Here is a 14,554-nt window from a genome sequence, read left to right as displayed (position 1 = left end):
CTGATTTAGGATCGGTTTAGCCTTTTTACCGTAATTAAAATGATTGCATGAACGGGGGGGGGAGCTCCTATTCTGAGACGCTTTATGAATACAGGGCCTGGTTCATTTGAAAGATTACATCCTGAGACATTGAAATCAGTAGAAAAACTGACTGCAGACTCACACCAAGACCACAAACACACACACACACACACACACACACACACACACACACACACACACACACACACACACACACACACACACACACACACACACACACACACACACACACACACACACACACATCCCGCTCCTATTCTTTTCCACACAGTGGCAGGAAGTTGTCCACATATCCGCAGTGCTTCTGAAGAAGAATTAAAGAGAGGGAGTTGGGTGGGTGGTAGCAGCACTGGAGGTTGGGGTGTACACTTTAGACATAAACTGTTCACACGGTCCAATTGCGAACGCGGTCTTCTCCAGAAGATACCCAGAGAGATACCTCACGACACTTTGGCGGAGTACAGACCTGCCGGACCTGCCATAGCTGGACCAAGGCATTGGACCTAGTAACTGCACTGGTACAGCTCGGAGGATAGTGAGAGAGACTAGACTACTGCCGTCTCCATCCTCCTCTCTGGGACCTGCTTGGCCCAATGATGCTGGTGCTGTGGACAGCTGTTCTGTTGGGTTTCAGCAGGTTGTGTCAAGGTGAGTCCATCTTCCAGCTATTATCTTGTTGATATGATGTTAGATACCTATGAGAGTGAGGTGGGGTCTCTACTAAGTAATCGTCTAAAGAGAGGAAGTCCTACATGGTACGTCCCAGCAACGAAACATACTTTTTTTTTTACATTGATGTTCTCACTTCTACGTTTTATAGATTTCTGAGGATATATCATTAGGAGAAAATCCTGTGACGTACTTGACATATACTGCTCTCACATTCTTTCATCGTCACTTTAAAAGATGCTGCGTGAATGTGTCCCTGATTTAAAGATGTAACTAACCAAAAAGATTGTACTGCATTTCCTTGAATGTTCACTGCTATACAGTACACCATGTCTAATCCCAACTCTCCTGTGTTATAATTTAATTGTCCCTCACACACCTGCCAAGCCTCTCCATTGTCCCACTCCATTACATTCCTCATCGCCAGGGTGACGACCTCCGACCTTCATCCAGTCCCAGCCCACTCCATTTCCTGTTGCTATTCGCCTGTCCTGGAGACTTCCTGTTTGTGTCAGGCCTCCTATTTCCCGTTTCATGGTTCATGCCAAGGACACACCTTTCATAGCCTGCCTGGGCTGCACGGTACCAGGCATTGTTAACAATGAATGCTTGGTGGTGATAGGTACACATAGGCCTACACAATACACAGCTTGAAAATGTAGGTCAAAGCACAGGTTCTTGCGTGATACAGTAATACAGTAGTGTAATTAATGGATGCTTTTATCCAAGGGATTCAGTTTAAGTTAGTATATTAGTGTCAAGTGGGAATCCAACCTTTGTGTGTGTGTGTGTGTGTGTGTGTGTGTGTGTGTGTGTGTGTGTGTGTGTGTGTGTGTGTGTGTGTGTGTGTGTGTGTGTGTGTGTGTGTGATTCCTCTCCAAGTAGCAGCAGCATCTCCCGGTGGTGACCTCTGGGCCAAGTGTCCATCCGGACAGTGTAAGGCCAAGTTTGGAGATGGGTCATGTGATAAAGAGTGCACCGAGCCCGAGTGTCTGAGAGACGGGTTCGACTGTCTGAGAGACAAAGGACACTGCAAGTAAGACACTGTAGCAGCAGGGAGATCTGGGCTGCATTTCATTCCAGGAAGATGTTCCATCCCCTCTTCCCTTTGTTCACTCTCCTTCATGGATCAGACAGGACTGGATATGTGAAAGCAATATGGTGACTTATGGTGACCCAGTAGTCTCATATTCATGGTGAGGGGAGTGAATAAGAGCAGAGGGGAGAGAACATCTTCCTGGAATGAAACGCACCCTGCTCTTTACTCTTTATCACTCTCACTTTCCTTTTTGTACACATCCAGATGTTTCAGCTGGGGTTCACGCTTTCTCTGCATCCCTCCAACTATCCCCCCTCTCAGTTCAGGCCACATCCACTACTGCCGAGACCACTATGCCAACTCTTACTGTGACCAGGGCTGTGAAAGCGCCGCCTGTGGCTGGGACGGGAGTGACTGTCACAGGCACCACAGCCCTCTGTGGGCTAAGGGCACCCTGCTCCTGCACACCCACGTCCCCCTGCAACACGGCACATTTTCCAACAGTTCCCTTCTCTGGGCCCTCAGCACCCTCCTGCAGACGCCCCTCAAACTGCGCGGCACTGTGCCCCTTGACTCCAGCAAGGACCTCTTCACCTTTAATCCCCAGCAGCTCGAACACCTGCTGGCTCAAGCTTCCTCGGATGACTCAAATGGGTAACTATAAAGAGATTATGATTTTGCTTCCCCAAATGTTTTACCTTAACCTAGTCTCTTTTGTTAACATCTCATCAATGTCCTCACTCCCCATCTCTCTGAAACAGCTCTCTCCTATTCCTGCAAGTGGATAACAGGCCGTGCTCCCGTCTTCCTTCTACCTGTTTTCCGTATGCCATCGAAGCAGCTAACTTCTTGCGGGCTGCTACGTCACTGACTCGTGTGTCGGTCCCCTCTCACCCAGAATTAAAGGCCATTATTAGTGTAAGAGGGGTTGGGGAGGAAATAGGAGGGAGAGAGGAGGACCCAGTTGAGGAAAAAGACGAAACTAATGGTATGTATCCCGTTACGTGTGTGTGTGTGTGTGTGTGTGTGTGTGTGTGTGTGTGTGTGTGTGTGTGCGTGCGCGTGCGCGTGCGTGTGTGTGTGTGTGTAAATGTGAGTACCACCTAATATCTCTGCACCCCTTCTCCGCACAGGAGCAACACCTCCATGGCTATGGGCTGTGATCGGCGTGGCAACGGGCCTGGTACTGGCTTTGGTCTTGATGGTTGTCTTGGCGATCAGAAGGGTGAGACGACGACGAGCGGAGAGGGAGGGAGGAGGAGAGAGGGTTAGGCACAGATCCACTGTCACTGAGAATGACAGCGGAGCCAATGTGGCCAAGGCATGGGCACAGCACACACCCCACCGAGAGCAGAGGGGCAGGACAGGGAGAGAGAAAGACAGGAATGGGATAAAGAAGAAGAAAGCAAAGGAGGCTGAGAAGAAAAGACGCAGAGATCCACTGGGGGAGGATGCCATTCGACTGCGGTGAGCGAAGATGAATGATTATGGGAGAAGTTAGAACATGTTCATTCTAGTAAATCAACAGTGCTGTGATCAGATAACAGTTTGCTTCATTGTAACGGGTTGCATGGCTTTCAGTTGTTTCCATTAGGGTCATTTTAATCTAACTGAACTTTTACTCTGTCTGTAAGATAAAACTGTTCTGTTGGACTACCTCTATTTTACACAATATTAGTGATACTGTAGTCATATCCCACGCACAAAGTACTGCTATTCAGAGCATAAACGCATGATTTCAGGCCCCTGAAAAAGGACCTGGATATTGGAAGTGACACTGACTTTACCCAGAGTTCTATGGAGGACATCAACACGTCCATCCGTGACCACCGAACGCAAGAGCAGAAGCACTACCGCAGCCCTCCAAGCCACCCACAATCACCCATACAACGTAAGATCACCTCCTGATCATGGTTAACATACTGCATTAATAGGCTTGTCAAATGATTCATTATCTCTTACATTCATTTGTCACAGAATAGTTTACTGTTTGCACAACGTAACTAAGCATGTAACTAAATTGACTTTCAGCTCCACTTTTAGCTCCCCCAAGAGGATGGGAGAGAAATGCTGTCCCGTCTCCACATCACAGAACACCCAATCAAGTGAGTTCCATAAATATTCTACATAAATGTCAATATGTTTATTTACATTTTAGATAAGGCTGGTTATTATTTACAGTATTCTATTTTGACCGTACCAAACATTATTTTGACAGTCTGGTTCGGTTCAGTGGTGTGGTCCAGATGGGTCAGTGGTCCTGATTCGTGCAGTCCGGAGTGGGCTTGACCGTGTGGTCCTGGAGCTGCTACGAGCTGGGGTGCCGGTCAACAACACAGACCACACTGGTATCACTTTACTCTCCCAATTTCCCAATTCTATTATTAACCAAAATGTAGGCTAGACGGTAAAATAAGTCAACTGAACTTCCCTGTAGAGTGTCATGGGAGGATTATTGTGAAAATATATTTTAAAAATCAATATTGCGTGGAACAAATGTCCATAAATGTTATGTAGCTTCCATAGGTGTAATAACATGCTTATAAACACACTGCCTCACATACATATTACTATATTGTATTACTTTGAGGGGTTGAGTAACCAGTGTAACTGACCCCATCTCTCTCTGGTCCTCCCCATGTCGCGTCCCTTTTTGTGTCCCTTCTCTTCTCTTCTGTTCTGGTAAAACCTCCATGGCTTCCCACTCTTCCTTTCCATTCCTCTCTACAGCACCCCTGCTGCCTCCCTCTCAAACCGATACAGAAGTTAATGTGCCCTAGTGCCCAGGCAGCGTGGATGTACCATATTAGCCTTCCTTGCTCTTCTCTCTCTCTCTCACTCTCTCTCTCTCTCTCTCTCTCTCTCTCATCTCTCACACCATCTCGGGCTGATTCCCTAGTCCCTCACCATCATTTGCATTCTCATTTCCTCCCTTTCAAAATCTCCCTCTTCCCCGTCTTTCACCCTTTGGGCTTGACTCTGTTGTATAATGTTTGTTCACTGGCTGACTTACTCCCTCTCTTTCTGTACTGAACTCCCACCTTCCTTCCCTCACCTTCCTCCACTTGAAATGCACTCTCTCTCCCAGGGAGATCAGCCCTCCACTGGGCATGCTCAGTTAACCACCTCTCCTTGACAAGAACCCTCACTCGCTACGGTGCTGCGGTGGACCTACAGGACAACAAGGTACCAAGGCCAGCAGAAGCCTCTGCTTTTATGATTCTTCACGTACTAGTATGAAGATTTAGGAAGAGAAATTCGAAGAAACTATATTCTGTGTAGAATTGTTAAACTTTAAGGTACTCCCATATTATTGCTTCGACACTCCCATTCTCTGATATATACCACTCCCATTATCTGATAGGGTGAGACTGCTCTGTTCCTCTCCGCCCTCCACGGTTGCTACGACACCGCCCGGTTCCTGCTCCTGAACGGTGCCAATCAGGATCTGTCTGATCGCAGAGGACGCCGGGCACTGGATGTTGCCCGAGAGGGCATACATCATCAAGTCCTGGAGCTCCTATTGGCTCACAGGGTTCAGAGAGGGCCTATTCCTATGGAGCAAGCCAATGATATGCTGTGGGATGAGCGTGCCTTGCTGTATAGCCAATGGGTGAATTCCCCTGGGCTCCCTGGGAGAAGTGCCTCCTTCTCTGGTGTCATAGGGCATCGGGATATGTCTTCGCCTCCACCAAGGTAAAGTCTTGTGGCATTTGGCACATCTACTCACAATAACATTTAACAATTTACTAATCTTGATAAGGCAAATTCATCACTGCCTACTCATATGATCGCCCTCTTCTTTTGACAGTGATTGGTCAATGGGCAGAGTGCAGTGCCCTTCCCCTCAGAACTGGCGGCCACAGCTCAACCAATCAGTGACCGCATTGGTCACCCCAAGAATCATGGGGCGTCCCCCACGGCCAATCAGCACTCTGCAGGAAGTTACCTCAGAGGACGAAGATCGTGAAAGGCCCCAGGAAGTCCCGAGAGCAGCGACACCGCACTTCCTGTTACCCCAGCCTGCTCCTCGACAGCGGTCCTTCTCCTGTACCCAGAATGCACTGCAGCGTCGCTCCAGTTCACAGCAGCCCGAACCAACTTATGTTGCCTTATCGGAGAAAATTGCCAATGAGCCCATAGAAAGAGTGATCGTAGTCCCTCCTACAGATGCTCCCACCCAATCAAATCGTAGATCAATAGTCAATAGTAGCGATAACCCCAACAGGGCGGCACCAGAGATTGAGACAGCAAGTTTTAAAAAGGCAGACCAGAAAGCCCGAAGTGAGAAGCTAAATAACCACATGCCTGACTCTAAACAAACAGCTTTGTAAGGGAGAGGGCTCTGCTAAAATTACCCCAAATACCATGTCAATCACGTGCTGTTTACATTTTCTGTAACAGGCTCCTTGCCCCTAAATAACCGCAGATTGACAGACGGGATATAAACTCAGTCAATAAATGAGTAACTTAATTTACTCTAAATATCTAAATCAATAAACTATGAAATAATTCATGTGCAATTGTTTTCTTCTGCCATATTAGGCAGTGACCTGTCTCTGCTGATATCAACCAATCAAGACAGACCAACTGACTGTGAATACAGAGTCTTTATTGTAAAAGAGGTAGAGAGAATACAGGTGTTTTTCACTCACTGTACAGAATGACAGCACTGTTGATATACTCATTCAAACCGTTAATATAACCAGCACACACACTTCATTCATGATATAGACACACAGACAAACAAGCCCAGTAGAAAAGAGAAAACACACACATTAAATCTTTGGATTTTCTCTATTGCCCCCATATCCTCTAAATGCAACTATATCTGAGCTTTAAACGAAAATCCTAAAATATTTGTAATAACAGCATTAATAATATAGCCTAATAAAACAATGGTAATGCAATTTCCCAAGCCTCCCTGCCTACATACTACAGTAACATATAAAGTAGTGGAAAACAAAAACCCATGATCCCAATACAAAACATCACACACACACTGACACAAAAATCACACATTCAGCTCATACAAACATAATGAACAGTATCATTGGACAGTAAGAAACAGAAAAGACATACAAAAACTGCAGCCAAGTAAGAGTGATATCATTCTTTCAGTCTTTTCCGTTGTCAATCTTTCCATCTAGGTCATTGACCCAAAGGGGGCGGGGCCATCAGTCAGAGTCCCCCGAGTGGTCGTTTCCCGGGGAAGTGGCAGAGGGGGGCGTGTTTTGCCCTTGCCAGTTCCCATTAGTCTGCAAAACAGAAAAAGACATGGTGACTTGTAGTGGCATTAACCTACATTAACCGCTCTCCAACACAACTCCTCCCCAAGATTGTTGTTGTGAATGAGAATGTGCTCTCAATTAGCTACAAGCTAAAATAAAGATGATATGTAACATGAAGTGAATGACAGTGAAGTTCCATACTTGTGCTCCCATGTAGACAGGCTGCTCTCCATTCATTGGTGGAACACCCAGGAAAAGGTCTGGTCCAGTGAGTGAGAAGCCCCCCGACCCTGTGGAGGAACAAAATGGGAGATGTCTTTAATAAGGGCTACGAGGCCTACAACACCAGTCTGGTCCCAGATCTGATCCTGTGGAGGAACAAAATGGGAGATGTCTTTAATAAAGGCTACTAGGCCTACAACATCAGCCTGGTCCCAGATCTGATTGTGCTATAAAGCCGACTTCTATTGTTGGTCAAGGAGTTGGCACGACAGCACAAAAGACCAATTCCGAATTAGGAAATTACGCAGGTCTTTCCTACGAAATTACGCAGGCCTTTCCTACGCACTTCTCAGTAGTTGGTGTTCAGACGCATCTTATTCAGTTGCGTAACGGGCTTTGCAGACATAGTTCCCTTGTGTGCTGATTAAGTGTAATTCAACTGCTGAAAACCCTCCCACTTGCTGGTCAATAGATTTTCTCGTGGAGTTTTCAGCACATTTATTTTAAGCCATCCCTTTAAATATGGTATACATTTTAAGTTAGAATTTTGTTGACAGACTCGACAGAATATATCGAGAGAACGGGTTCAGAATATTAGGGATCAATCAAAGAAAGTCATCTAAATATATGCATATTCGTCTCCGTTTCAGCACCAATTGGTAGAATTAAAAATAGAAAGCTGATAGACTGCAGATTATTTAGGGTTAGGAAAGTATTTATGAAAAACAGTGTTGGAGAGCCTTTACACACGAAAGAAAACGGTTGTTTGATTCATTCTGAAAATCACCAAATTCAGTTTTTAACCCATGGTTATGTTGGAAGATCAGCGTACGCAGAATTATAATAGGGAGAATAGTGTACAATAGTAGACTATATCCTCCTCTATTTCCTGCAATAACCATGGAACTGTGTGATGACACAGCCAAGTATTGCGCCATGCGTTGGGTTCAAACTGTTACGGCATGAGCTGCGCTACATTCCAGTACGATTTAATTAGCCTAAATGTAGTCATAGCTCTTTGTAGAGGTAGGTTTTGGGGATGGGGGTCAAGAGACCAGAGGTGGCAGAGCAGGTTGGAGTGTAAAGTTGGAGCATAGTCTGAAGGTACGGAGGGGCAGTTCCCCTTGCTGCTCCGTAACACAAAAACACTAACAACCCATCCATTTCTATTACCAATTGAACCATAAACTCAAAACGTTGGCGTGTATCACTAGGCCTGGCTTCCTTTCCTCAACTCTTACCTGTTGAGTTGGGCGTGTGTGATGAGTCCTCGTTCTGTGTCGCCACGATGGCCGTCTTCATGGCATAGATGTTGGCCTCCTCTTGGAACTTCCCGATGTTCTTCTTGTAGCGGATTCTCTTGTTGCCAAACCAGTTGCATACCTGTTCAGTTAACGAGCCAGGAAGAGGCTGGTCAATGGAGTCAACTGTATATGGACGTATCAATGGGTGAGCTAATAGTAAGTATATGACGCAAGGTTACCTGAGAGACAGTGATGCTACACTGTTTGGCTAGCTCTTCTTTGGCCTCTTCACTGGGGTAAGGGTTGGCGAGATGGGAGTAGAAATACTCGTTCAGGACTTCCGTCGCCTGCTTGCTGAAGTTACGTCTCTTACGCCTGACAACACAAAGGTGAGGGTGTTGAGAGTGGGCATACAACCCACGCAGAAGTGTACATTTCACAACTACAGTTATAACACACAATAGTCATTCACAACCTGCACTGTAATAACATGACTTTGCATTGGTATGTGACTGGTATGACCATGAACCACTCTTAATTTATGGAATGTATTATTCTTCATATAAAAATACTACCTGTACATGAATTGTCATTCACGATCATGGCAAGTTTTGACAGGTGTTGTGTCACCACAATAACAGTGTTACACGCTGACCTGGCGTCGAGGAAGCGGGACCTCAGGATCATGACGGCCTCGCAGGTGCTCTGCTTGAGTTGTGTCTGGATGGAGCTGAACTTGCGGTGGATGATGGCCACCATGCGTTCGATCTCCCGCGGTGACACGGGTCGTGTACGCGACTGCTCCCTCAGCAGGTTCATCACGTGGGTAGTGAACTCACTACATGCCTACAGGAGACACGGAGAGAGAGGGGGGAATTGGAGACAGATATGACAGTCAGTTGGGCTCAAAGGATGGAAGTCAACACTGACCCCAGCACACATATATGTCAGAGTCGATATGAGTTTGAATCCGGCCCACTGCTCTTTGACTCACCCTCCCTCTATCTTCCCCGTCTTTCCAACACTTTACTATCTTTTCAATAAAGCAAAGAACAACACAAAAGGATTCGGACTGCCCCACTGTTTTCCCCCCAAAAAAGAAGTAGAAAAGTACCTGGTCATATTTCTCCATCTCAGTGTGATAGATGTTGCGAATCTGGCTCAACTTGCTTTTGTAGTCTGAGTGTTCCAGTGAGCTGTCTGGCGACATCCCTCCAGAGCTGGTGGCTGCGGACACCGCCGCTGCCGCCCCGCCACCTTTCTCCGGCCCAGCCACACCCTCCGCCAGCAGCATGTTGTCCAATCGCACCAGCTGTGGGTCCTGTGATTCTTCCTCCTGAGCATTTCGCATTGATAGGCCTGCAACAAGAGAGGTCTGTCAATCTGATTCATGGTAAATTAAGAGTTACAATGTCTCCTATTACACTGAACAAAAATATCAATGCAGCATGCAACAGTTTCAAAGATATTACTGAGTTACAGTTCATATAAGATAATTAGTCAATTGAAATAAATTAATTAGGCCCCAATCTATGGATTTCACATGACTAGGAATACAGATAAGCATCTGTTGGTCACAGATACCTTTAAAAAAAAAAGTAGGGGCTTGGATCGGAAAACTAGTCAGTATCTGGTGTGACCACCATTTGCCTCATGCAGCGCCACACATCTTCTCACATTGAGTTGATCAGGCTATTTATTGTGGCCTCTGGAATGTTGTCCCACTCCTCTTCAATGGCTGTGCGAAGTTGCTGGATATTGCTGGGAACTGGAAGACACTGTCGTACATGTCGATCCAGAGCATCCCAAACATGCTCAATGGGTGACATTGTGCAGGCCATGGAAGAACTGGGACATTTTCAGCTTCCAGGAACTGTGTACAGATCCTTGCATTATCATACTAAAACGTGATGATGGCGGCAGATGAATGGCACGACAATTCATTGCATTCAAATTTCCATAGATATAATATAAAAACAATTATAAAATATAATTGTGTTTGTTGTCCGTAGCTTATGCCTGCCCATTCCATAATCCCACCGCCACCATAGGACGCGCAGTTCACAACGCTGACATCAGCAAACCACTCGCCCACACGACACCATTACACACTGTCTGCCATCTGCCCGAAACTGGGATTCATCTGTGAAGAGCACACTTCTCCAGCGTGCCATATCCATCGAAGGTGAGCATTTGCCCACTGAAGTTGATTACGCCGCCTAACTGCAGTCAGGTCAAGACCCTGGTGAGGACGACGAGCACGCAAATCAGCTTCCCTGAGACAGTTTTGACATTTTGTGGAGAGATTATTCTGTTTCCCACAGTTTCATCACCAGTCCGGCTGGCTGTTCTCAGTCGATCCCGCAGGTGAAGAAGCCGGATGGTCTGCTTTGTGAGGCAGGTTGGATGTACAGCCAAATTCTCTAAAACAACATTCGAGGTGGCTTATGGTAGCAACAGCTCTGGTGGACATTCCTGCAGTCAGCATACCAATTGCATGCTACCTAAAAAAAGATATCTGTGGCATTGTGTTGTGTGACATAACTGCACATTTTAGAGTGGCCTTTTATTCTCCCCCGCACAAGGTGCACCTGTGTAATGATCATGCTGTTTAATCAGCTTCTTGATATGCCACACCTGTCAGGTGGATTGATTGTCTTGGCAAAGGAGAAATGCTCATTAACAGGGATGTAAACACATTTGTGCACAAAAAAAAGCATGAAAATTTCAGGGATATTTTATTTCACCTCATGAAACCAACACTTTACATGTTGCATTTTCGTTCAGTGTATATTAAAATATTCTCCCTCTGAGGTACAGACTTGGAGAAGCACTATGTGGATGAAACAAATACTGGAAGGCTCATCTTGCGGCAAAATTTGAAAAGTCATCATACACAATACATCTTTGTTGAAAATTATAAATAGCTAGAGAATTTTCTAACTGTCATCTAACTGCGTGGATCATGCGCAACTCATTATTATGATGGAGCCAACATCTGCTTTCGTCACAGATGGCCAGAAACTTTTAAACGAATTAGCAACAAGTTTTAAATCAAACAAAGGGTTTCAATTAGTGAAAATTAACTTACCTGTTTTCTCTTTGATCTCGCATAAGACGCTGAACAAAGCTGGTTTCATTCGATGGCAATTCAATGCGTGTTTTCTGACGATTGAAAAAAAAAGATCATTGTTATTAGCTAGCTAACTAGCTACTGTAGCTGTCTATCTAGTTTATCTAGCCAGCTATTTAGCAACGAGCCATTAGCACCAACAAAATATTTGTTAAGTTAGCTAGCTCCCTGCTTTCACACGCTTGATATAGCTAGCTAACGTTAACGAGATGACATTCATAACAACAAACATCGGCTGTTGTTCATGACCTTTTGACGAGTTCACTGCAGCCTGCTATGCTAGCGTTAGCTACGCAATGGTATAGCTAGCTAGCAGCAGCTACAATATGTAGCTAATATGTTCACATTTTATTCGTAGAACAAATGTAACATGAAATGGATAATGTCAAGATTATGGCCACAGTCCGTTTATAATATATTGCTATTCACATACTACTAACGGTTATATTTGCATGTAACACATTAGCTAGTTAGCAAACTAACAATAAAGCAATAGAGCGTAGCTAACTGGCTAGTTTTAGCTTAGCAAGAATTCACCCCCTTCATCGAGTTAGCCACAAAAACTATTTCGGTTTTTATAAATTTCACAATAACAACAGGCGTGTAAATAGGCCAGGGGAAGAAGTGATAACCATTTAATAAGGCGTGCAAATGGCTTTATCATGAAACAAACCTAGTTAGCTTGCGAGCAACGTTGTCTAACTAGCTAGCTTATTAAAAAACTTCAAAGTTGAAGAAAAAAAAACTTCTGAAAACTTTAGCTAACTCTTGGCCATTGAGCAACTTTGCAGTAAGGTGTAGCTAAATCTGAATACGTTAGAAACAATTATGACTAACTTTGCTTGTGCTTCGTCCAAACTTTGGTCGGTGATGGTCATGATTTGTTGCAATATGTCACCAATGTCTCTGCGGCTTTCATGTCCATTTTCTGCGCCTTCGTGGCCCGTGTCTCCGTCGGAGCGGTGGTGGGAAGATGGATGAACCGAGTTTAGAGGGTGCATACCGGGGTGAGAGCTCAGGCCAAGGCCCCGGCCGTTAGAGGGCCCGTTGCCAGTGAGAGGCTGCTGCTGCAACATCCTGAGCGGCACACAGTGGCGCGGACGAGTAATCACAGTCATACACCCTTCAAAACTCAAACACTAGAGCAGGCCAGCACTAGAGTCCCCTAGCGATTGACAAAGAAAAAGTAAAGAACAAGAATGTTCATACAATTCGAATTGTACTCCAGACAGACCCCATAGGCTACTGTACTAGGGATATTCATAGCTATGACTTTTAAACTAAGTAAGTCTTCTGAACAATCAGGTAGATGGATATAAGTATAAGGCAACTGTGTGTGTAGGCCTATGTGTGTGTAAGAGAGAAAGAGAAACAAAACGTGATCTGCAAGTAGCCTAATACATTGAACATTTGCATCAATGATGGGGGAGGATCATCTTCTGATTTCATGTCAGCTAATTTAATAATGCGTCAGCTTCATTTCTTAAAATGTTTTATTTCACCTTTATTTAACCAGGTAGGCTAGTTGAGAACAAGTTCTCATTTGCAACTGCAACCTGGCCAAGATAAAGCGTAGCAATTCGACACATACAACAACACAGAGTTACACATGGAATAAACAAAACATACAGTCAATAATACAGTAGAACAAAAGAAAACAAAAAGTCTATATACAGTGAGTGCAAATTAGGTAAGTTAAGGCAATAAATAGGCCATGGTGGCGAAGTAATTACAATATAGCAATTAAACACTGGAATGGTAGATGTGCAGAAGATGAATGTGCAACTAGAGATACTGGGGTGCAAAGGAGCAGGATAAATAAATAAATACAGTATGGGGATGAGGTAGGTCGATAGATGGGCTGTTTACAGATGGGCTATGTACAGGTGCAGTGATCTGTGAGCTGCTCTGACAGCTGGTGCTTGAAGCTAGTGAGGGAGATATGAGTCTCCAGCTTCAGAGGTTTTTGCAATTCGTTCCAGTCATTGGCAGCAGAGAACTGGAAGGAAAGGCGGCCAAAGGAGGAATTGGCTTTGGGGGTGACCAGTGAGATATACCTGCTGGAGCGCATGCTACGAGTGGGTGCTGCTATGGTGACCAGTGAGCTGCGATAAGGCGGGGCTTTACCTAGCATAGACTTGTAGATAACCTGTAGCCAGTGGGTTTGGCGACGAGTATGAAGCGAGGGCCAACCAACGAGAGCGTACAGGTCGCAAAACAAAACACTGTGATAGACTGCATCCAGTTTGTTGAGTAGAGTGTTGGTGGCTATCGAGGATCGGTAGGATGGTCAGTTTTACGAGGGTGTGTTTGGCAGCATGAGTGAAGGATGCTTTGTTGCGAAATAGGAAGCTGATTCTAGATTTAATTTTGGATTGGAGATGCTTAATGTGAGTCTGGAAGGAGAGTTTACAATCTAACCAGACACCCAGGTATTTGTAGTTGTCCACGTATTCTAAGTCAGAGCCGTCCAGAGTAGTGATGCTGGACGGGCGAGCAGGTGCGGGCAGTGATCGATTGAATAGCATGCATTTAGTTTTACCTGCGTTTAAGAGCAGTTGGAGGCCACGGAAGGAGAGTTGTATGGCATTGAAGCTCGTCTGGAGGTTAGTTAACACAGTGTCCAAAGAGGGGCCAGAAGTATACAGAATGGTGTCGTCTGCGTAGAGGTGGATCAGAGAATCACCAGCAACAAGAGCAACATCATTGATGTATACAGAGAAGAGAGTCGGCCCGAGAATTGAACCCTGTGGCACACACATAGAGACTGCCAGAGGTCCGGACAACAGGCCCTCCGATTTGACACACTGAACTCTATCAGAGAAGTAGTTGGTAAACCAGGCGAGGCAATCATTTGAGAAACCAAGGCTGTCGAGTCTGCCAATAAGAATGTGGTGATTGACAGAGTCGAAAGCCTTGGCCAGGTTGATGAATACGGCTGTACAGTAATGTCTCTTATCGATGGCGGTTATGA

At 45.3% G+C, this 14,554-nt stretch overlaps 2 protein-coding genes across 5 annotated transcripts; one reads left to right on the top strand and one right to left on the bottom strand.

Moving 5' to 3' along the window:
• Positions 1–358: 358 nt before the first annotated feature.
• LOC106581966 (neurogenic locus notch homolog protein 1) lies at positions 359–6,262 on the top strand. Of its 3 annotated transcripts, none has more exons than XM_014164583.2 (11): positions 359–690; positions 1,594–1,747; positions 2,072–2,404; positions 2,512–2,738; positions 2,884–3,217; positions 3,493–3,641; positions 3,794–3,855; positions 3,969–4,098; positions 4,839–4,936; positions 5,115–5,446; positions 5,562–6,262. In XM_014164583.2, exons 1-11 carry the CDS (start codon positions 636–638, stop codon positions 6,082–6,084), a joined length of 2,397 nt encoding a protein of 798 aa, XP_014020058.2. In that variant the 5' UTR covers positions 359–635; the 3' UTR covers positions 6,085–6,262. The 3 variants fall into 3 exon arrangements, with proteins under 3 accessions (XP_014020058.2, XP_014020049.2, XP_014020043.2); XM_014164574.2 differs by having other exon boundaries at positions 360–690; positions 1,597–1,747; positions 3,782–3,855; XM_014164568.2 differs by having other exon boundaries at positions 360–690; positions 3,782–3,855.
• An 83-nt stretch (positions 6,263–6,345) lies between these two features.
• On the bottom strand, positions 6,346–12,745 carry LOC106581981 (pre-B-cell leukemia transcription factor 2). 2 transcript variants are annotated; one of them, XM_045703227.1, is made up of 8 exons: positions 12,414–12,745; positions 11,539–11,612; positions 9,562–9,806; positions 9,103–9,293; positions 8,687–8,822; positions 8,445–8,586; positions 7,183–7,271; positions 6,346–7,008 (listed from the first exon to the last, which is right to left on the bottom strand). In XM_045703227.1, the coding sequence occupies exons 2-8, from the start codon at positions 11,585–11,587 to the stop codon at positions 6,928–6,930; spliced, it is 933 nt and encodes a 310-aa protein (XP_045559183.1). In that variant the 5' UTR covers positions 11,588–11,612; positions 12,414–12,745; the 3' UTR covers positions 6,346–6,927. The 2 variants fall into 2 exon arrangements, with proteins under 2 accessions (XP_045559183.1, XP_014020070.1); XM_014164595.2 differs by having other exon boundaries at positions 12,418–12,740.
• Positions 12,746–14,554: the final 1,809 nt, after the last annotated feature.

This window comes from Salmo salar, chromosome ssa02, assembly GCF_905237065.1.
Source record: "Salmo salar chromosome ssa02, Ssal_v3.1, whole genome shotgun sequence".
Lineage (NCBI taxonomy): Eukaryota > Metazoa > Chordata > Actinopteri > Salmoniformes > Salmonidae > Salmo > Salmo salar.
Note: the sequence above shows the minus strand (reverse complement) of the source record. Positions and strands in the feature narration are given on the sequence as shown.